The sequence below is a fragment of the Notolabrus celidotus genome, chromosome 13, assembly GCF_009762535.1.
Source record: "Notolabrus celidotus isolate fNotCel1 chromosome 13, fNotCel1.pri, whole genome shotgun sequence".
NCBI classification, from domain to species: Eukaryota; Metazoa; Chordata; class Actinopteri; order Labriformes; family Labridae; genus Notolabrus; species Notolabrus celidotus.
In genome coordinates this window covers 10,998,451-11,021,378 of record NC_048284.1, presented here as the reverse complement: position 1 = coordinate 11,021,378, position 22,928 = coordinate 10,998,451, and the positions used below count along the sequence as shown (strand labels likewise).

Below are 22,928 nucleotides of genomic sequence, written 5' to 3'. Positions count from 1 at the left end.
GAGACTGAGACGTTTGTGGATTTCAAAGAGCTGTCTGGATCACAGATGTTTGCTTCTGTTCAGTCTCAAATGTCCTGAATGGTTTTAGGCAGAACGGAGAGAAAATAAACTGTGAGAAGGTATTAAATTAAAATCTGGAATATTTTGGATAAGCTTTTAACATGTGCAGGAATGCACTAAGTCTCTTAACAGGAAAGCAGATTGGGTCCTGGTATGACACTTGTTTGACTAACGTTGTATTCATTGGTTACTATTATAGTGGCTGATTATTGGAGGCCATACTGATTGTGAAATGCTTCTGAAAGTGTGCACAGTTGAGTTTAAGCAAAGGAATGAAGCCGATGCAGAAGTGCTAAAAACTTTAGCTTCTTGAGGCTGGCTCCAGGAAGACCCATACACACCCATTCAAAACCCATTGGTCTAAATTGGGAATTTTCTATGAACACTGAGGGGTGACATTTTTTGTGACCCATTAAATTCTAAAGACACTACACAAAGAAGTGTACTTTGGAAATATCAGACAATCTGTTTTAAAAACTAAACACAGACTTTACTTTCAGCCTCTGTCTCCCAGTGTAACACTTTCAACTTCCAACTTCCAAAGCAGGTTGAACTGAAAGCAAAGCTCTACAATCTCTCAGTCTTGACCTTTGACCCCTGAGCTGTCAGAGACGACCCGACTGACCTGGCATGACCCTGTGGTTGTCACCAGGCAGGTAAAAACAGAAGCAACACATCTCTGGTTACACAGTTTAGATGGGGAGCTAGCATGCCAAGGGTGTTTAGAGGACTGCTCCAGAAGTTATAGGATCTAATGTTTAAAATAAAACAAAATAAAAAAACAAGCTTATACTGGCTGTACGGTTTTAACTTCCCAGAGGTCAGCACCCTAACGGCCAAATTCCCCGGATCTGTGTCCAGTTTGTCTCTGATCTGTCACGGCACCAGATCTGATCGGTTTCTAGTCTAGTCAATGTGTTAACTTCCACTGGATCCGCTCCATGGCGTTCCGGCTCATCTCTGATCCGGCAGGTCACATGACTCCAGCTGTCCGGCGGTCCGGCTCCATGCTGTGTTCTGAAAACGTAACCGCTGGGTGTTGACGGATGAGAGAGCATGGAGCCGGACTGCAGCGGATCGGAGACTGACCGGACACGGATCTGGTGGAAGGCCGGGGTTATAGAGAAAATGATTCTCCCTTTCTCTCTGTTCTCATCTTTTTGAGCTCTCTCTATCTTAATCAGGGGGAATTCAGCAGCAAGTGAAGATTGGAAATTACAACGTGTTGACAGTGCGGTCTTATGTGCCAAGTTCTGTGTGAACTGTTCCTTAGGAAAAAGCTGCAAGGTTATCTGGCGAGAAAAAAAAAGTTGAACATAGCTCAAAAGTTGCAACAATGTGATCCAGAAAGATGTCACAGTGGCCAATCAGATGTTTCCAAACACACCTTCTTTGTACACTTCAAGGATTTCTACCTTTAATAGGATGAATGTCACAAAAAATCAGAAGCAACCTCTGCGGCAGAGTTCTCAGATCTTGTCTTGTAGTGTATCAAATTTAGTTTTGATGTGTAAATTCCTAAAACTTATGGGTGCATGTCTCAAATCAGCCTCCCAAGATTGTATTTCAACCTCTCACCACTACCTAATGCACTACCCCCCTGCCAACTCACACTCTTGCACTGTTTTATAGCAGCACAGAGCTGGTGTCGGTCTACACGTCTGATGCAGTGCATAGAGGCTCCTTTTATCAGACTCCTGTCAAAGCCAGGACAGAAGCAGACCAAAGATTATTCAAGTCTAAAACTGGAACCTGAACTGATCTGGCTTTTGGGTCGAGAGGATAGTTACAAAGAAAGGACAAGGTGAAATGTGAAAAATGTTAAGAAAGGGAGTGAAAAAGAAGAAATAAAGACATCATGAAGAGAGGCCTAGCTCAAGATGAACATTGAGAAATTGATGTGGTGAAATAGACAGGAAGAGAGTGAGAGACAGAAACAAAGAAAAAGAGACAGGAAGTGAAAGTGGTGTATACAGTTCTTGAGAGACTGCAACACAGAAAAGCAATGTTTGACTGTTAGACATTGAACCTGCAGCCTGACATACCAGAAATACTTAGTTGAAATATTTGAGGGGACGGAGGAAAACTATCCCTAAATTCAACTCACAGAAACCTTCAAAAACATCCTCTAACTTAAGAACTCAGCCGGAGCCCTGAAAGATTTACTTCTATCTCCTTGGCCTTGTGCACATACTTAAAACTGTCCTGTTATTTTTGTGAAGTAGCTTTCATAACCCAAGTATTTGTGATGGATTCTAAAAGATTCAGTCCCCATGCTCTGGAGCCGATCGATGAGGAGATGGACAGACAGGTTGGGAGTTTCAGCGACCTTCAGGAAGCTGTTGAGGAATTCAAAACAAGCTATTAATCAATAACCAACACTTGTATATCTTTCCCACTTGTACACTAGCCACTGCACTGTACAGCAAGTTATCAGAGGCATCAAACACAACAGTGAAGGAATCTGAGCTCAGAGATCCCCATGAGGGTTGAAGAGCCACCAAACTGCTCCTACGTGCAAAATGAGGAATACTTAAATTTCACTATAATTAAACTCTGGGGAATTATATAAACCAGAGGCTGGATGGGAAAGACTATTCTGCTAATCATAGGTTTCACCCACAGCGCTATTATCTCCCCACCCACAGTGGAGACAGTAACACTATCAGCACTACTGTAAATCAACATCTAAAGTCTGTCCTGACGCAGAGACTCCAATACAGAATGAGAAGGAAGGGTTGATTTGATGAAGACATGATGATGGATCATCTGCGAACATTCACATTATGTGCTGGGAGAAGCTTTGTCATTTTACTGTTACATGTATAAACTAAATATCAAATTAGAGTACACAATGCTTGAACCAGGAGAAGAAAAAAAAGACAAGGGGTACACAGCCCATCAGCTTCTTTCCACTCTCTCTCTCTTTGGTTTCCTCTACAGTTCAGAAACAGCTGTAACCTGACAGGAAGCACACCTACAAAACACACATTTCATTGCAGTTAATGAACTTGACAATGATTAGTCTGTTTGATCTTCAGCTGCTTATAAAACTATTAAATTCATGTGTATGTGCTATTTGACTCAACTCAACTTTATTTACAGAGCACCTTTCATACAAACATGCAGCCTAAAGTGCTTCACAAAAGAACACAGAAAACAACAGAAATGGGAAAATGATAAAAGGCATGATTATGAATAAAATACTTAAAAATAAAATAAAATGAATACAGTAGAATTAATAAAATAAGTACGAGTAGAGAGAAAAGTTAAAAAGAAGGTAATGTCAAAATGATCAGATGAATACAGGAAATAAATAAATAGATAAATAAATAAGATAAATGTTAAAGCAATGATTATAATAATAATGCAGCCCAGGGCTAAAAATACTGTTAAATAACGCTTGAAAGAGAAAAATATTACATTACAAATATGAATGGGTTACAAGAAACACAATTAGTGTCATCTATTTTCTTTACTAACAGTACAAAAAGTATACTGTGAGAAATTAAATATTTTGAGTGTGGAAAGAATTAAAGAGTTTGATCTTATTAAGCTTTATTTTATTTTTTAATTTATATTATTATTTAGTCTGTTTGTTTTAATGATGTTTTAATGATGCATGTTTTTTATTTTATTCCCTGTAAGATGATCTTGGGTGACTTGAAAGGCGCCTCCAAATTAAATGTACTATTATTATTATTATTATTATTATTATTATTATTATTATTAAGGACTAAAGTACAACAATATTCTTGGCAAACAAAAAAAAGTTAATACTCTTTTTTACTGAAATATCTCTTAAATTAACATTATTTGGCATGTTGAAAGTACTGAAAAATCTAGAAATCATAGACAACAGTTGTCATATCTTTGAAATGGCTATTTTAAGTTTGCATAATTAAGGATTCATATGTCCAACAGAAACACTCATCCAACACAGAGAAGTGTATTCAGTACAGATCTTTGAGTATTCACTTTATATGCTCTGATAACATTTAAGAGTATTAAGGGTGGGGGTTGTCATTCTTTGCCAGAGCCCCTTAAGTGCCTCAGTAGTCTCAGGTGGCACTGTTTGGCAGGCTGTGGAGTGATAAATCACTTGAGCTGACCACACAGGTCAGATTTAAACTGATTAATTAAAGCACATTATGATTTCTTATATAGTTACATTACATTGTAGTAGTCAGACAGAATTATTTCCAGTCCAGCGGGTAATCTTACATCTGTTCCCATACAAATGAACAAACATGAATGCAACAAACCTCTTCCAGGATGACTTATATGCCGAACTTCAAAGTGAACTCCAAAACAATCAAGAAGTTTTATGTTTTCTTTAATATGGTGACTTTTTCATGAGATAAATAAAGTAACATTAAGTTGTCACATTAATGAGTAGAGCATCGTTCCTCCCATATACAGAAACATCACTGCTACGTTACAGGTCCAACACCAATAGTAGTTTTCATTTGAAAAGTGGGCAAGACTTTGGTTTCCTACAGCACCCAAAGACAGGGAAGGAGGAACACTGCTTAATACAATATCTCAATAGTCTGCTGGTCCCAGTTGAAGCTGCCATGAATCCCAAAGACTTGAGTCAAAGCTCATTTTTAGTTCTGCCTACTTCTGGGAAGATGTGACATCTGAGCGGCCATATTGCAGAAAAGTTTAACTCCCTGTTCACCTTGTTCCAACAAATGAATGTGAGCTTTAACTCTCCAAACTCGACACTAAGTAAGTCCCACTAACTTACTAAGAACTAAACTTTTTGCTTTTGAGGCTCAGCAGTGTAGCTTCATAGACTTATTTGAGTTGAAGTCTACTTACCGGGATGATTTTCAGCAGGTATTCGTGTCCAAATACCGACATCAACACTGAAACGTGTGGCACTGACTTCAGCTCGCTGCAGCTCAGGTCCTCCTCTCTGGAAGTGTCCGCTTCTTCTTTGCACCGTGTTTCTTAATGCTTTCACTTTGGTTGAAATAAAACCGCCCCGGTCCCGTTATTTATCTCCGTAGCAAACCATGTTTCACACCCTCCACACCGCTCACCGCTGCTGGTGTACCGGTTACTGCCCCTAATGAAGTGTACTATTTTTGAAAGAAAGTCACTCCCCTCTTCGCTCCGTCCTGCCCCCTCCCCGGTGACAGGGAGCAGTGAGTGCTACTGACACTAAACATTGTCGTGTAGTAGCTGTTTTAAGCTGGTTTTACAGTAAATAATGCTCCTTTCCCCCCAAATAACTTGTAATTTAATTCACAAAGGAAGAGAGTTCAACAGCACAACTTTGTCTCGACGACTAACCGTTACTACGTCCAGGGACGTCGCGAGGAGTTCTGGCCCCCTGAAAAGATGAGATATTACTTTATTGATCCCCCGGGGGGAAATTCAGTTGTTAGAGCAAACCCAGACATAAGTACAATCAAGAAAGAAGTTTCAATAAGTTAAAATAAGTTAAAATAAAAATAAAATTAAAATTAAAATTAAAATTAAATTAAATTAAATTAAATTAAATTAAATTAAAATAAAATAAGTACAAATAAAAATAGATAAATAAAGCTAGAATACAATTTACATATTTACAATGTTACAGTGGAATTTAAATTAAATAGAAGTACTTACAGGCAGTATTAAAAAAAAAATCAGTAGTGACAGGTTGACATGGTGGTAATGACAAATTAAGCAATAAATAAAAATAATATGGGTATGTAATATGACCATGAGTTGTAGTTAGAATAATAATGTAATATAACATAATATAATAATAATATGGCAAGATGATTATAATACAATATTATGCCTTGTAATGCCAGCAGCAGTCAAAAGAGAGAGAGTTCGGGATGAGATGATGGAGTGTGACAGACAGAGCAGGGATGGTATGGATCTGTTCATATCTCAGTGGGCACCATCACCACAACCAACCCTACAAAATATAACATTGCTAAAAATGCTAGCCTTGCAATGGAAGCCTCCTTACACACTCACGTGTACCCAGTGGCTGCAAACATTTTTGAGCATAATATACATGGAGTTGTCTGTAGCAAAAATACATGGGGCTGGTCAGAAAACAATCTGAACCTGGACCTCTGCGGCTGCAGCGGTTAAAGACTTACTGGGATGAATAATGTGTACTTATGTGTGACTTTTGGGGTCCTAGTTTAAAGAGAAATGCTTACAACCTGTTGTACTATTGCCTTTGAAATATGTCATGCCCTTCTCTTTGAAATAAAAAACAATTGATCGCAAAAAAATATATATATAACATTGCTGCTATAACACTGGTTTCTTAGCATTAAACAAAAAAAAAAAGCTTAAAACTCAAATCTAAGCCACATATCAATATTATTATTTTTTTTTTTACAATTATCCAAAATGCACAATATTGAACTTCAGACTGTCCACCTCTTTAACCCTCCTGTTATGTTTGTTTTCCGCAACATAATGGTACTTCCACAACCAATGAAAACTAAATGTGTCAAGTTTTGAAAGTAACAGAAGTTGGCTAAATTTACTCAGAGATTTACACCTAATATTAGCCTTTTGACTTTCACATGGACTACTGAGAAGGCCCTATTTCTATTTCCAAATTTATACCTTTTGTTAGAAATGAAATGCTACTTTTTTCTCTCATTTATTTATGTTTACAACATCTCTGCACATGGACACAAACATAGGTCACTCTCTCAGTTTATCAAAAATGTATCAATGAAAACAAAATGCTAGAGTGAATATGAGGCGTTTTATACCCTTACTTGGAGAAGCTATGGTCTCATTGCAACAATGTCCATTAACCTCTCTCTCTATCTCTCTCTCTCTCTCTCTCCCCACTATCTCCTAGTCTCTCTCTCTCTCTCTATCTCTCTCTCTCTCCCTCTCCCCCTCTCTCTCTCTCTCTCTCTCTCTCTCTCTCCCCCTCTCTATTGTATTTGACAGACCTACTTTCTCCAGAAGTTGTGAAATTCTCCAGCCCTGTGTTAAAAAACTACATGCACACACCACACAACCTCACAAATGCACACAACTGAACTCTGCAGTGTATTAAGCAGATAACATTGATAATGCAACACAGACCAACCACAGTCCACATCATGAGGATTTATGATTTATCCAGGCTTTAAAGTGGAAAAACATGACCCTATAAAATGTAGTGCCTCCTGTGATCCATTCTCTAAAAAGCCATGACAAGCTTTACATCTGCATATCACCATGACTTTAGACTTGTACAGTGGGCCACATAGACCAAAGGTTGTAAATGCATTGGTTGAACAATACAAGTAGTACCCCCAGTGTAAAAGTATTCTGAGTATTTTAACTCATCAAATCTTAAACTCCTGCCTTTTGTAATTGCAAATCTGTGTTTTTAACTATGTTTCATAAATCTTAGCAGCATTTTTAATTTCCTCATGCTATACAAACTAAGCTGCCTCCCTTGCTTTGCTATATACTGTACTTGCATTAAAACTATAGAGCTGCCCCAATGTGGAGTAGTTTAATCAATGAATCACACAATTAACTGATTATACTGTATTATTGTATTTAAGCAGTGTTTGCAAAGTAACTAGTGCATTGTAAATGACTAGATAAATATGTCACAGTGGAAGTGAAAATGTTCCTTTAGTATATGACAACTTAATCTGAGAAGCTTGCATGAAAGAGGAAAACATTTTTTTTCTTTAAGCAAACTTTTAGGAACAATATGACTCAGCGAAGCAATGTTCTCTGTTTAAAATAGATCCTGTGACTAAAACTGATTCCCAGACAAATCAATCTGTGTACAAACGTGTTTGGTACAATTTTGTAACTGAAATAATTTGATCACTTAACATTAAGTAACTATTTGTGTATGTCAATTTAAAATTGAGTTATGTAGCAGAAGCAACTACTGACACTGTAGTAAAGGTTATGTCGCTGTGCTTTGTTGCAGGTCTGTTTTAGTCAGGTGGAAACATATATTCAAATATCAAAATGTTCAGACATAGAAACTAGAAGTAGGATAGCTTGCCTGAAGACATCCCACATTTTGTTTCATACATATTTATTGCATCCTGTTAAAAGATAGAATTACATAACTGTTGAATCTTGCAAAATGTATTACTGGAATAATTTGTGGCCTTTTCTGATAACTGTAAATTCAATACAACTCAGTGTCAGTATTTTAAAAGAGCAAGCCACAGCAAGCTGTCTCCATACAACCTTAGTCTCACAGTAAGATATGTTTCTTCTTAACACGCTCATTTAGCGAATTTCTGCATCTGCACTTTGTCACCAGTAACATAAACGTAGGTATTTAAGACTGTAGCAACATGTTTCTGAAGCTGCTCACTGAAATACATGAAATACTTTATTTTTTACTTTTTGTAAACCAAATGATATTTCAATATTCCTCTGAAAACTACACTCTTTAGGAGGAAAAGGGTCTCTGACATTTCTTAGGATAGAAAACTTAACTCTGAAATATACATTTTACACTAAAACTCTTTTAAACACTGTGATAAATCTTGAGTGTAGTGCAGGAAAGAAATACCAACACATGTTGTAACTCCAATGCCTGGCAGTGTCAGATTTTTCCAAACAGCCAGTTGTGTAAAAGAATGTACCCTCCCTACTCTGATACACAACATGTAAACATACAGGAGGCAGCTGTCTGTAAACATGCAGGGGTACTTCCCTTTCTCTTGTAATTGTGGAAAAAAAAAAAGGGAAGTCCCATTCACCGTCATGTTTCTGCTGCAGGGTCAATGCAATGCATGACACAGGTGATGCAAACACTCTGAGATAAAAAGAGCTCAAACAGAAATTTCTGCAGACTGGAGCTCAGATTTGATTCTGAAGAGACTGGATCATTATTTCCTCTGAGTGGATCTCTGTGGGACAATGAGGCTGCTTGTGGCCTCCTTCTTCTTTTTCCTACAGGTATGTAAATCTTCAAGTTACATTAATTCTTAATTAAATTAATATTATTGATCAGTTCAAAAACTTACTTATACATGATACACAACCTGTCAATGGAGTTCTGGTTTTTTTTACGTTTTAATAATGTGTACTTTGGTTTGCATTGTTTAAAACCTATGAATATGCGTAAGATAAGAAACAACACATTTACTGTTTATATTTTCCAGTTGTAGGAGAATAACAAGAGATACGTTTTAAAAATGAACAAAAATCTATCAAAGGTTGAATAAAAAAGTTGAGATATTAGATTTGGAAAATCAACAAACTACAGTTCTGAATTTAGCACTTTCCAGATATGACCAGGGGAGTATAAAAGGGTGACCAGGGGTGGCATGGTCCCCTTCCAAAACCGATTGGCCACCCCTGGTGCCACCCTAAGATCCTTAACCATGGTTGGCTGTTTGATTTATTAGAGACTCAGGGCCCCAGCAGAGCAAACACAGTCAACAAAGTCTGGACGTGCCCCTTGATATCAGACTCTACTAATTTCATTGTCTGGTTTTGGTTGGTGTTATCCTGTTATGTTTCTGTACTTATAATTACCAACTTTGAAATTCAAATATCGGTGTCTACCATATAAGGAGTATGGAGAAAATTAGAGAGCTGTTTTTTTACAGCTAAAACTTGTTTCATACAGGTTTTTGTATGATCAAAAGTGTACCCGGCAGTAAGTTCATAATAGACAATGCAAATAATGCACAACTTCAATCAGATATTATGTATGTAAAAAAAAAGTAACTGTCTATAAATCTACGTCAAAATGTTCCACAATATTCTAATATTCTACTTTCTTGCAGGTAATAGGATGTTTCCCATCATGCATCATCATTGGTTCCATTGCAAACTGTGCCTTCAAAAACCTCCGCTGGGTTCCCCCCCTCCCTCCTAACATCACCCACCTGTACCTAGAGATGAACCACATCAATGAGATCAACGCCACCTCCCTGTCCGGCCTGGACAAACTGCAGGAGCTGGACCTCGGTGGACAGTCCTTGTCTCTCGTGATCAGAAATAATTCCTTCATCAGACAAAAGCGTCTGAGGAAGCTGGTGCTTGGCTTCAACCTTGGCCTTCAGCTGGAGCCTCTTGCTTTTGCTGGACTGTCTGGTTTGCAGAGCCTCCAACTGGATTACTGTTCACTGCAAGAGTCCATACTGGAGGAGAACTTTCTGGAGCCACTGCGCGCTTTGGAGAGTCTTGACCTCTTTGGAAACCAGTTACAGAGACTGAAGCCTTCAAAGTTCTTCACAAACATGACCAGTTTGAAAGTTTTTAATCTTCAGCTGAACAAAATCAACAAAATCTGTGAGCCAGATCTGGCTGCTTTTCAAGGGAAGGACTTCAGTTATCTGAACTTGAACTCTGTTCACCTAAAGGACATGTCCGGTGACGGTTTTGACTGGAAGAAATGTGGAAATCCTTTCAGAGGAATGTCCTTCAAGACCCTTGACTTATCCTACAACGGGTTCAGCATTTTTGAATCAAAGCAGTTTTTCAGAGCTATCGAGGGGACTAAGATCTCCCATCTCAAGCTGTCAGGACCAATGGGTAGGGGATTTTCTTTCAACAATCTCCCTGATCCAGACAGAACTACATTTGAAGGCCTGAAGAACAGCTCCATCCACAAATTGGATCTGTCCAAAAACAGGATATTTGCACTGCACCAGGAGGTTTTCAGTCCACTGAAAGAGGTCACAATCATTGACATTTCCCACAACAGAGTGAATCAGATCCACAGGAACGCCTTCATGGGTCTTCAGGGACATTTAGTAATGCTCAACCTCTCACACAACCTGCTCGGGGAAATCTATTCTCACACTTTTGCTTCTCTAAGAAACCTAAGAGTGTTGGATTTGTCCTACAATCACATTGGTGCTCTTGGACATGGCTCATTTAGCGGACTCCCAAACTTGAAGGCTTTATTTCTAACAGGAAACTCTTTGAGAGATCTTGGCTTTCCTGCATCTCTTCCACGTTTAGATTATCTCCTGTTGAATGATAATAAGCTCTCACCGTCTTCTGTTAGCAGTCTACCACGCTTTGCCAGTAATAGCATGCATGTGAACATTGAAGACAACAGACTGACAAACCTGGGGGATGTTTTTACTCTTTTGACCCAGCTGAAAGACCTCAAGAATCTTTTCTATGGAGGAAACAAAATCAAGTTTTGCACACTTGGCAGACAGGTTTCTTCAACTTGGGTGAATAATTTGAAAGTCTTGGATCTTCATAGCAGCTCCCTGCGGACCATCTGGTCTCAGGGGAGATGTTTGAATCTGTTTGACAACCTTGGACATATGCTTGGTCTCAATTTGAGCTTCAATGCCTTGGACTCTCTTCCCCCAGGAGTTTTCAAGGGTCTTACCTCAATCTGGGAGCTGGATCTCTCATCCAACGCACTGACTTACCTTCAGCCTGATGTGTTACCCAAAAGTCTTAAACTTCTCCACCTTTCAAACAACTTCATAGCCTCCCCAGACCCAGATGCTTTCCACTCCCTCAGCTTCCTCAACCTACAATCGAACCGGTTTCACTGTGATCAAAACCTGGAGAGCTTCCTGACCTGGCTTAGAACTACAAATATAACCTTCATGAGTCAAGTAGAGGAGTTCAGGTGTGAGTTTCCTTCTGGTCTTAATAAAGTTCCTCTCTTAGATTATGCTGTTCAGGTAAACAAAGATTAAAAATCAGGATTAGGGGGCACTGGTGTAACTCAGTATGTAAAGCACACTACAAAACCTACAATCTTATTCATTTCTGTGATTTAGTCAAAATATTTCATTCCCATAATATAAGACAATTTTTTGTAATGAGTAAAAATAGTTGCCAATGCAGCAAACAACATTTTCTTTATTAGTTTCTTGAAACAAAATTAAATATTATTTCAAGAAACATACCAAAGAAAATGACCTCACTACATTATCAACAATATAATCATAACAATCGATTAAATCCTTAGTTTTGTTTGTGATATCTTTTAATAAGACTTAAATCTGGATCTGCAGGTCAGCATTAAATGCAGTGAGATATTGTGAAACTTGAGAAATAAACTACAAAATTGTAATGTTTGCAGTGCAGGCCCCTGTGTACCCACAGCCACTGTATGCTCAGTGAAGAGAGAGTGACAGAAAGAGACAAAGCTGGCTAATTGGCTAATTATGTGCAAACTAACCCTGATTGGGTGTTTGATTCAGACCAGATGAGTTTTTTACTAAACTAAATACAATACCAGTCTAGCTTTAATGCAGCTAATGGATGTAATTCAATTTTAGCTTCTTAACACATATCTTTGGTAGCTTTGAAATTAAACACATAATCACCCCCATCATCATTACTGCAATATCACACTCCTCTAAATACAATTTGTATCAACAAACGGAATCTACCAGCAATTAAAAGTGATCATTATAGGAAATATATCTTAAGTGGAAATATGAATGTGTGCTTGAGAAAATGCACCATGGATAATGTGGGTTAAGATCACAGACTGATATATCATAAGATATATGAGAGGAGGCAAAGCCATGCTGTCCGTTCTATATACAGTCTGTGTTTGAGATCCACTGAACTCATGAATAAAAAAATCCAGTATAAGGAAGTCTCTGTGTCGTTTCACCAGCAGGTGGAGCTGCAGCATTACTCTAAAAGCATTTGGGCTTCAAGCAGTAAGAACGACCTCTTTCCAGTGCAGGTTGAATTTGTCTAATTTTTTAAACTCTTCTCTGTCTTCTGTTTTTTGGCCTAGGACTTCATTTTTTCTTTTGTGCAGTGTGTTGATGTTTAATTTGGTTTCTGCGTACGTTGATAGATTGACATAAAGTCTTTTAAAATGGATGAATAAATTACCTGCTATATTGTACAGCACAACGATTACACATCTGTGGTTCTGATACCAATGATCCTTGAACAAAACTGGTTATAAATACAGTTTTCCCAAGTTATTCACTGATTGGCTGCCATGGAACACATTGAAATGTGAAACCTCTGAACAGTAGGGTTAAAATGACCCTAAGCCCCCAGATGTGCTTTATTGAAACATCCATTGTTCTCCACTTAAGAGTATTCTTTCAACTTGTAAGCAACATTGTACCAGCAGACGTTCATTCATTCATTCATAATTCAGCCTCTAAAGTCTGCATTCAATTTACAGAGAAAGTAGGTACTGTCACATTACAGCTGTGTCTGACACACACAATGACGTTCTCACTCGATGTGACCTACATCATTTTCTTCTGCTCCAATTAAAGTGAACCTGATTTTAACATGTACAACAAATGAAGGAGAAAACGAGGGCAAACTTTAACAATTTAACAGAATCACTGGGTCATGATGTGGCTCTGTAAAATCACAATCACACATATTTCTGCCTGGCAACAACACTTCCAACAGTTTTAAGGACTACCAAGGAGAAATACTGAAGCTTTGATTTATTGAGTTAGAATGGAATTAGATATGACGAAACTGAAGACGGCTGTCCAAGGAAAAGTGAGACATTTGGTTTTAAAACCCTAAACAGCTTCCATCAATCACTTTCACCCTGATTATCCTTTAAATTATGGCGCACGGCTGGAATTAGCTATGTTCAGAGAATAAATCGAAATAATTAGGACATTAGGGAACAAATTTACAATTATTAAGAGAAGATTACAGACTAAGTCTCTTTCAGAGGTAAAATATGCCTGGTGACCCACTGGGTATTCAGAGACTAAGGAAATACAACACACAGAACATTCATAAATGTCAATGAACATAAACAGTGGTATATTATGCCACCTTACGATTCTTTTTTTTTCTATTCTAACGTATGTTGGATAACAATTTTTACATTTATATATCAATATTTAATCCTATCTTTTGTTTTGTTTCTTTATTTAAATATTGTACAGTTTTATGGAGCGGTAATGCTCTGAGCGTTTGAAGTAGAAAATAAAAAATGCATTTTTAGCTGTATATATCGTATACTTATATGTAACACAGAATGATCTGGAAATAGGTCAAATTAATTTAAGGTATGACATATGGTAAATGATAAACTGACTTCTTCTCATGGATTAAGCTGCACAGATGAATATGTGTTTCCCGGATGAAAATTTGTGGCATAAAGCTTCTTAGCGCAACTAATTTAGTCTAACATAACCAAAAGATTGGATCATAAACACATAAACTCTGAAACTACAACTCAAACTGCATTAATATCAAAGTGATGTAAGAGAAAGGTGATTCAGTATATCACAGCCAAAGGGCCCTTTACTTTTAGAGAGTACTTCAGATAGAGAGGATGTGCTGGTTGAGCAGCTGAAATTGAGTTTTGAATTTGTATATAACACAGCATGAAGATATTCCCTCCTCCAACAGCAGAGGGCAGCATCAACTCAGCTGACTACATACCTACTGACTGCTGGCCCTCGTGATGCTTTTCCACACTACCTCATCTCTACCCCTAAAACAAAACCAAACAGACTTTTCCACACTGGATTAAATGTGTAGCAGAGCATAATTTAGTTGATGAAAGATGTGGTATTCAGAACTGTTTTCTTGATTATAACCCAAAATTTACTACATCAGATGCTGTAAGGGGCTGAATGTTGTCATTATTTAGTTTTTTTGCGTTGTCTTTGCAAATCTATTTAATTTCATATTATTTTATGGTCATGGCTGTGAGTTGGTATATAGTGTGGTTATACTATATCATCAATTTTTCATGGCATGTGGATGAGAGGAGAAAAATCTTCCACTTCAATGATGCCAAAGGGAATCCTTAAGATATGAAGTAGATTAAAAATGACAGTTCTTAAGGGCTATCTCTCTCTCTTCTTGCTTTTTTCTCTCACACACATAAACTCAAATACAAAATAACACAACACACATCCATCACTATTAATTAAAGGTATTTAAACAAGACTAATTGACCCCTAGGCGTCTATGACAGTGTCTTTATTAGATTTTTTTTTGTCAGTCAGACTTTGGCTCAGCCGGTCTGGCCCACCATGTTACATACATACATACATATAGGTACACAACCCCCCTCCATCCCCATTTCAACACCCTTTACAGTCGTTACCATGGAAACAGGCTCAGTGTTCACCTCCTCCACTTCCTGATTCCAGCTATCCTTCCATCCCCCCTCTCTCTTACACACTCACACACACACACACGCACATTTTTACAGTATTTTACAAACATATATGTTCGATTTTACAGACTAATATGACAAAACAACACATGGAGCAATGTGAGACATGACGAAATGTTTTGTTTCTCATCATACTTTAGTTGCAAATTTATTTAAATCAATCATGTCTGTCCTTGCATCCCTGTCTGCCCTATTTTTAGTCCAAAATTCATGATATCCTGGGGCAGGGGGGATGACTGACACTGCATTAAACAGAGCGAATTAATCAGCATACTGTATTAATATTTTAAGAAGCTGCAGTCACTGTTGTTAGCTCACTTTTGGGATTAATATCACTGTTTTGAATCTTCTTCTAATGAACAGCAACACAAACTGTGACCCTGCTTAAAAAAACTCCAATGTTAATATACAACATCCTCATTAACACACTTATGTTTCTGTTGGATTGTTCACTTCATTAAAGGTATAACTGCATGTAGTTTGACCCTCATTTTGACCCTCAAGCACATGAAAAGGATTTTTATGAGACCTAAATGCATTGAAAACTACATTTCTTTCTTCACAACAAACTGGGTCAATCCTGTTCCCATTCACTGTAACTGAAAACAAAGTTCTCAGAGTGCTTCTGTAAATGGCTGAGACAGAGGAAAGTGGGCTAACACAGATTTAAAATTCACTCCGAGTAATTTGTAGCACAGAGTGAGTTGTTGATGCCAATTTGCTGATATGGTTTATATTGCTGATATAAAGTAGAGCCTCTATAGGTCACAAGTTCAGAACATTTTCTGGTTGTTTTCTCAAACATCAGGATTCTATACTATTTTGACCATCTTCTTTCTTTTGACCAAAAAATAGCCGTCACTTTAGATTTTGGTCTTTTATAACGTGCATTTTCATTGTTCTTCCTCCATATTAGTAGAACAATAACCAACAAGCAAAACCAATATTTTTAGACCTGGAAGAAAATAGCAACAGTGTATTTGACTCACTGTTTGTTTCTCCCTTAAACTCCTTTTTTGACGTCTTACATGTACAGAGACACAAGAAAGATGAAAGAAAAGAGCAAAAATGTAGTTAGTAGGTTCTCAAAATATGCATCTGTTACCTTATTCTAGCTTATGCTTGAACTTTACAATAAACCAAGTTAACGCTAGCACTCAAACTGGTGTAGTTTTGCTAGTTAAAGATGGAAAACTGCTTTTTATTTGGTCTTAACACAACTCAAGACCTTAATTTAACACGACCCTGGACTGCCACCACATTGAACTTCGGATAAACTGACATTTCTGCAAGTATATATGGTACATTAACATAATCAATGACCAGGTATAAATTATATAATTTTAAGTGTGGGGATCAATAATTTAACACATAAAGGTGGACAAAACTTGGTTCAAATGCAGCACAACGCTAATGTATGCTGTCTATACCCACCATGAAAGGACTGCTCTCTTACACCCTGCAGGGGGTTTATCTGTAACTAGATCTCCCATCAATAATACAGAGATAATTAGTCAACCTGAACCCCACTGTCTGCCCCTCTTAACCTCCAGCAGGTAATAAACCCAGTGACACTAAACTGAACACACCTGAGTCAGGTGGTTAAAAGGTCTGACACATCAAATTTAACTCTACAGTCAAACTGAGCATGTGTCTTTAAAATGTGTTGGTTTACAACAAGCAATTTGAATGCAATAAAACACATGAAAATGATCATTCTGATGACTGAATGATTGAATTAAGCAGGTGACCTTTGGTGGAAATGGTTGTCATTTTTCCATAATATCCAAATAACACTGTTGCACCATGCTAAACAAGCTAGCACTGGCTTATACCTTAGCCTTTGTTGACCTCTTGATTCTCTCCAGGTCCACCCTGTTGTCCAACTGGCTGCAAACTGGCAAATCATGACTTCAATGCAATATTTGTCATTTTAGTGGCAATGTCCACTTTTAAAATACAACGCTTTTTCAGAGATAATATGAGGGAGATATTGAATAATCTGGGAAATTTATAGTAAAGGTTATCATTCAGGTTTCAGAGCACCTCATCTGACCAGCCCAAACAGCAACCTCCGGTCTAAAAATATGAGTCCAATGCGGAAGTGCTAAAAGCTGCAGTTCATCGAGGATACGCTTGAGGCTGGCTCCGGAAGTACCAGAAACCACATACACACCAATACAAAAAAGACGATCTTTACAGCAGAAATAAACATGTTTACAGCCTGGTACAAAAGACGAGTGTAGTTTGGATAGCTCATTTCTCGATCGGCACATACTGAGGGGGGGTGAATTTCGAAGATATTGAGATTACGAGTCTTCCAACGAGAGGCACAGCTGACTTGATTGACAGGCGGGAACACTGTAGCTTTTGGCGAGGAGGCTCAAACCACGCCTCTTTACGTCACAATTGCTCGACAGCAGCAATATGTCTGCCATGGCTGATTGGCCTCAAAACAGCACAGAAACAGATGGGGGACGGCATGGATACTACGTCCATATTTTATAGTCTATGGACCAGCCTCAACAATTCTAGCTGCGTTCACTGGCATCTTATTTGCTTATTTTCCTCTGATCTAATACTCAAGGTGGGAAGCTAAAATGCTGAATTTTATTTTACTGCCAATATTACAGGCTGTAAGAAGTTCAATATATGTTACTGACAACTATAATTTCATCCATTTAAAAATAACTAGAAATCATAAGTTAAAAGCACTGAATATGGAGATAGGCATCAAGCTATGTCAGGTGAAAACAACAGCATTCTAAGATAATGCTTAGTCACTTCCCAGCTAACATTTTATGAGCAAGAGAGAAAAAAATATTAAGTTACACTAGATCATCTTGAAAGGAGAATTTCAAGCTAGCATTACTTCAGCTAGCAAGCAAAATTCCAAGCTATATTGTATTTGCTAGGAAGAAAATTCACAGCTAACTTCATCTAGAAATACAATTCCAAGTGTACATAGCATTAGCTAGAAGGTTAGATTCCAGGGTTATAAGCAAGGAAATAAATTCCCTGCTAACATTACATTGTAAGAAAGTGAAATATCTGGATAACATTGCTTTAGCCAAGAAGTGGAATTCTCAAACTGAGATTACATAAACTATGGAATACACTCCCAGCTGACATTACTTTAGCCAAGAAGTTAATTTAAAATACCTAGCTCATATTATTAATAATAATAACAATAATACTTTTATTTATAGCACCTTCAAAACATGGGTGTACAAAGTGCTTTGACATACAAGCAAAAATATACACAAGAACAAAGCAAGAACCCAAAACAGAACAGAATTATTAGCTAGGAAGCGGAATTCCAAGCTAGCATTACATTAGCTGGGAAAAAGAAAGTCCTGCTTACTTTACATTGACGAGGCAGTTAGTCAACATGTTATCAGCTAGAAAGTGAATTTCCACCTAAAAGCTTACATTACATTAGGTACGAACCAAAATTCAGAGCCGAAATGACATCGGCTAGGAAGTAAATACCCTTCAAGCTTACATTACATTAGCTTGGAAGTTAGCTAACATTACATTATCTAGGCAGTCAAGTTTTTTGCTAAGCAGTAAATTGGCAGGTAACATTACATTAGGTAGAAAGTGAATTTACTGGCTAATATTTAATGAGTGAGGAAATAAAGTCACACAATTACATGAGCTAGACATCACATTAGCCAGGAAGTGGAGTTTCACGTTATCAAATTAATTTGGAATACAATTCAAAGCTGTAACTGTATCATGTGATACTATTATACAGCATTGCTAGTTTACAGCCTCTTCTTAGCTAACGGTAGCATCTAAGCAGTATTTGCCTAAATGATAATGCTAGCTGTTGTCCAACTGTAGCTAACAGTTGACACAAAATGTTGCTTTGAAATGTGTCCTTCTACATTTTTACTGTTGATTGTTTTTTTCAGTTACTGATTGAGGAACACTAAAGTGATATCAGTTTGTCAGATTTCCTACCTTTATACAGTTTATAACCTTTTATTCATGAGAACAACACTGTGTAGCTTAAACCTGCTGTTGGTAGCAATGGTGTAACATTAACGTAAAAGTTACTTTTTTTCAGCTGGGTTTGGAGAAAAGGTCATAATGTCCATCAGTACTCATCGGTAAGTGGAGTAATTTGAGACTATTGCAAAATTTTTGCGTTTTCCAATGCCTTTGTATCAAGCAATGTTAGTATTCCCCTCGTTCCCGTTATGATGAACCAATCATAGCTAATCTCCAATCCTCTGTCCTGATTGGTTAAGGGGCGGCCCCCACGGCGACCCCCACCATGTCCTCCGATTGGTTATGAGTCCGGCACTATCATGACTGCACATGCTGATCTGTTTTGGGGGGCTAAGAGGAAATCTGGTTTGGAGGGATAGTATTGACATTCGAAGTCCCTCTCTCTGAACAGATGTTTACTCTGTGACTACCAACAGCAGCTTTAATTTGAGTTTATCACCTGAGCATGATGCCAGAGGAAAATGGCTGCCATGAGAAAACAGTCAATGGACATAATGGACGTCATCTTTATGAATTACTTTGTCTTCATTTGTCACACAGAAAACAGACAAACCCTGCCCAGAAAATACCCCAAATATGTGAAATATGTACACCGTTATCTGACAGGCAATTCAGGCTGTATTGGTCACATTTAGAAACACAAACAGGCAATCATACAGCCCTGTATTTACAGATAACACACTCACACTCCAACACACACACACACAGAAAAGTCTGGTTCAAGCCAGCTCTTAAGAGGATGATCTGAGGCTCATGCAGGGAAGAAGAGGTCCTTAGGGGTCTTTACATCCGTACAACAGGAGGAAGTTTTGTTTACAGAGTTTTAGAGGTCCATAATGTTGTTTAGTTTCCTGTTAGAAGATTATTTCCTTGTTAAATTTCTTCAAATGTGGTCGCTCTTCTGTCAGGATTTAGCAGAGGTGGTGTTCCCAGCTGTAGGCCTCATTGAGAAGTCTTTCAGGATGCAAAGGAATCAAATAAATAACAATTAAAAAAGTCCCCACTAAAGCTTTACTGAGCTGCCATGGGTGTGGCAGTATGACATGCCGACAAGGAAACATTGGAGGAAGAGGACGTGAGGGATTTTGGAGTCTGACACCTGTAAAAAAAAAAAAAAGAAAGAAAAAAGAAGACATTAATATCAAAGTGAGCAGAGTGTTTAATATGTGCCTTTATAAACAATCAAGAGACAGGTTAACAAGATTATCCGGTAACATTGAGATTTCACCCTGCTTAACGTATAAGAGATAAAGTATCAGATTAAGACTGCCTAGAGAGGGGATGGGTAATCCTGAATAATCTCATTCAGAGACGCATTGACTCTAAACCTTTTACAGTCAGTTACACACCAGTACCTGCAGGTTTCTCCACATACAAAAATACTTAATGCCATATTTGCAAGGCAGATCTTGAAGTAAAAAGGTACATCAATAAAGAATATAAAGCATAATTGAGGAATTGTATTACAAAATGAGGCTAATATCAATACGCATGATGATGATATATGAGGAGTACAACAAATTATTTTGATCATAAATTGAGAATGCCTGTGTGTCTGTGAGAATATGCACCAGGACCGTATATTTGATTAGCTGCTAACAGAGGACAGTGTCAGCCTGCTGTTGTATCATCAGTCTGACTTTGGTTCATCAGGTTCAGACTCACCAGGAGCGAGACTTGCGGACTCCTCTGTCCTTGGTGGGCGAGCTGTCCACAGAGTGACTTTGGTTCGGCTCTGCCTCTGTCGAGCGATCCAGAGAGGCGGTGTTTGGAGGGGTCATGTCCAGCTCCAGAAACATGATGTTCTCAGCCTGCACAGACACACACACACACACACACACACACACACACACACACACACACACACACACACACACACACACACACACACACACAATGTTAGCTGTGGTTAATAAAAGTGTTCCATTTCAATAAAACCATAGTTTGATTTTACCTTGCTCTCTGGTGAAGGTTCACTCAACACACTACACCAGTTTTAGCATCATAGCACTTTAAAGTATTATTGATGCGCATTTAGAGCCTGTGTCCACTGACAAAGTTTGTGCACAACCTCAATTTTCTGGGTGCTTTCTGTTGCCAGGTTATGAAAGTCGCCCCACAGCACTTCTGATTCCCTAAGTAGTGACTGTTGCGTCTGCTTTAAAATGCTGAGTATGCTTTCTATTTTCTTTCATTCAATGATATTTTATTACTAGAAATATAGATGAAGCAATAGCAGCTGCCTAAGACCTGGAACTTATACCTTGAAAAAACGAGCGTGGGCCTTTATGATGTCTTTGTCTGGCACATTTAATTAGTTATCATAACCCTCTGAGATACTCTTAATCCTTGCTTATACAAGGCACAATAAAAATCCCATCAGCACTAACTGTTTCAATTAAAAAACAGAGATTTCATACCGATTTTACTATCTTAAAAGCAGACTTTTAAATGTAATTAAGTACACAATTGTATTGTAAAAAAAATTCTGCCAAAATGTGATTTTTTTTGTCTTTATCCTGCATTTCAACACATCATTATGCACCAATTATCTCCTCGTGATGGGAACAGAGGATGAATTAAAGGAATAATCCTCTGAAAAAATTTTATCTTTACATCAAGTACTTGAACTTCCTCTATTTTTGATACTCATATATATACATATTTTTAGCTCAAAAATTAAGTAATAGAGGTTTACAGTTTTGTCTAATGGATAGAGCATCAAAAGTATTGTTAATATGTCCCGCATTTTTTAACATTTAATGTATTTTTAATTGTTTTTACCAATAACAAACTATAACCAGTTCTTATTTAGAAACAATAGCCTCAATAAGACTCAGATTTTGTATTTAAAGCTTAAACAGTGGTTACAGAAACATAAAAAAACCACACACATGCACACACACACACTCACTCTGTATCTGGAGTTAGCTCCCATCGCAATGGCGACCCTGGCATACTGGCTGATAGGGCGTTTGTATCCAACTGCAGATGCCGGCCTTTTCTTCATCTGTGAGGATTTACTGAAGAGAAAGAAAGAGAGAGAGAGAGGAAGGGGCGATCAATAAGAAATCATTTTAATAAAGGCGATAAGCATCATCATGTGGCTGCGGCTGAATGAAACAGGATCTGGCTTTTTTACTCCAGAGGAAAATGATGCCACATGGTAATTCAAAAGTGCTTTAACCCCATCGGTTCCTGCAAGGCCATGAATACTTCATCACACCCTCAATCTATTTTCAGGTTTGGACGCACAAGAAAGGATGAAGTCAGCTGGAAACATATCTGTAGTGAAGCTGCATGTATGTTTTAGCCATGAAGAGACTTTGAAGGCTGACAAATGAAGAGAGGAGAAAAACATCAATTAAAGTGGAGACAACAGGAAAGATGGGAGAGAAGAGGAGCTAATGACATGGAGGGTATTGCGGTCATGAGGTCATGAACCCTGACTCCAGTCAAACCCATTTAGAGTCCATTATGTCGATCTAATGAGCATTTTCTAACACTTACCTTTCAGCTGGAACAAGAGGCTGAAACTTCCACTGATCCTCCTCGGTGTCAAAGGTCAGCCTGTTCATGATCTTATTCTTCTCCTCTGGTGGGATAAAGTTCTCGATTATGAGATACCTGCATGAAGAGAACAAAGAGCAGTGTAAAGTGTGATGTTAAGAATAAATGGATAAAAAATGATCCTATTTAGATTTGTAAAGTTACTCAAAGTCAGGATTATGAATATATTTCTAATTTTCTCTCTCTTTAGTCA

General features: G+C 37.9%; 3 protein-coding genes across 14 annotated transcripts in view; 1 reads left to right on the top strand and 2 right to left on the bottom strand.

The window, feature by feature from the left end:
- Nucleotides 1-5,426, bottom strand: part of LOC117823970 (dystrobrevin beta-like) — a 42,884-nt gene extending 37,458 nt beyond the window's left edge. For 3 of the 9 annotated variants that reach the window (XM_034699281.1, XM_034699279.1, XM_034699280.1), the window contains exon 1: nt 4,888-5,424. The gene's annotated coding sequence lies outside the window, so the exon portion shown is untranslated. Of the gene's footprint in view, nt 1-4,887 lie in introns of all 9 variants that reach the window. The other 6 variants (XM_034699283.1, XM_034699282.1, XM_034699284.1 and 3 more) reach the window with 3 other exon arrangements.
- Nucleotides 4,553-22,571, top strand: LOC117823972 (toll-like receptor 5). Of its 3 annotated transcripts, none has more exons than XR_004633521.1 (2): nt 4,553-4,794; nt 22,409-22,571. XR_004633521.1 is itself a non-coding variant. In XM_034699286.1 (2 exons), exon 2 carries the CDS (start codon nt 9,924-9,926, stop codon nt 11,694-11,696), a length of 1,773 nt encoding a protein of 590 aa, XP_034555177.1. In that variant the 5' UTR covers nt 4,553-4,794; nt 9,810-9,923; the 3' UTR covers nt 11,697-11,832. The 3 variants fall into 3 exon arrangements, 2 of the variants coding, with proteins under 2 accessions (XP_034555177.1, XP_034555176.1); XM_034699286.1 differs by lacking the exon at nt 22,409-22,571 and adding an exon at nt 9,810-11,832; XM_034699285.1 differs by lacking the exons at nt 4,553-4,794; nt 22,409-22,571 and adding exons at nt 8,614-8,973; nt 9,810-11,832.
- The window catches only part of LOC117823969 (kinesin-like protein KIF3C), a 27,461-nt gene continuing 22,863 nt past the window's right edge, over nt 18,331-22,928 (bottom strand). Inside the window, exons 5-8 of one of the 2 annotated variants that reach the window (XM_034699275.1) lie at nt 22,676-22,792; nt 22,080-22,188; nt 20,831-20,976; nt 18,331-20,264 (exon numbers count right to left, since the gene is read on the bottom strand). In XM_034699275.1, coding sequence (XP_034555166.1) covers nt 20,177-20,264; nt 20,831-20,976; nt 22,080-22,188; nt 22,676-22,792 — 460 coding nt within the window. In that variant the 3' untranslated portion in view covers nt 18,331-20,176. The remainder of the gene's footprint in view (nt 20,265-20,830; nt 20,977-22,079; nt 22,189-22,675; nt 22,793-22,928) is intronic. The other variant, XM_034699274.1, reaches the window with a different exon arrangement.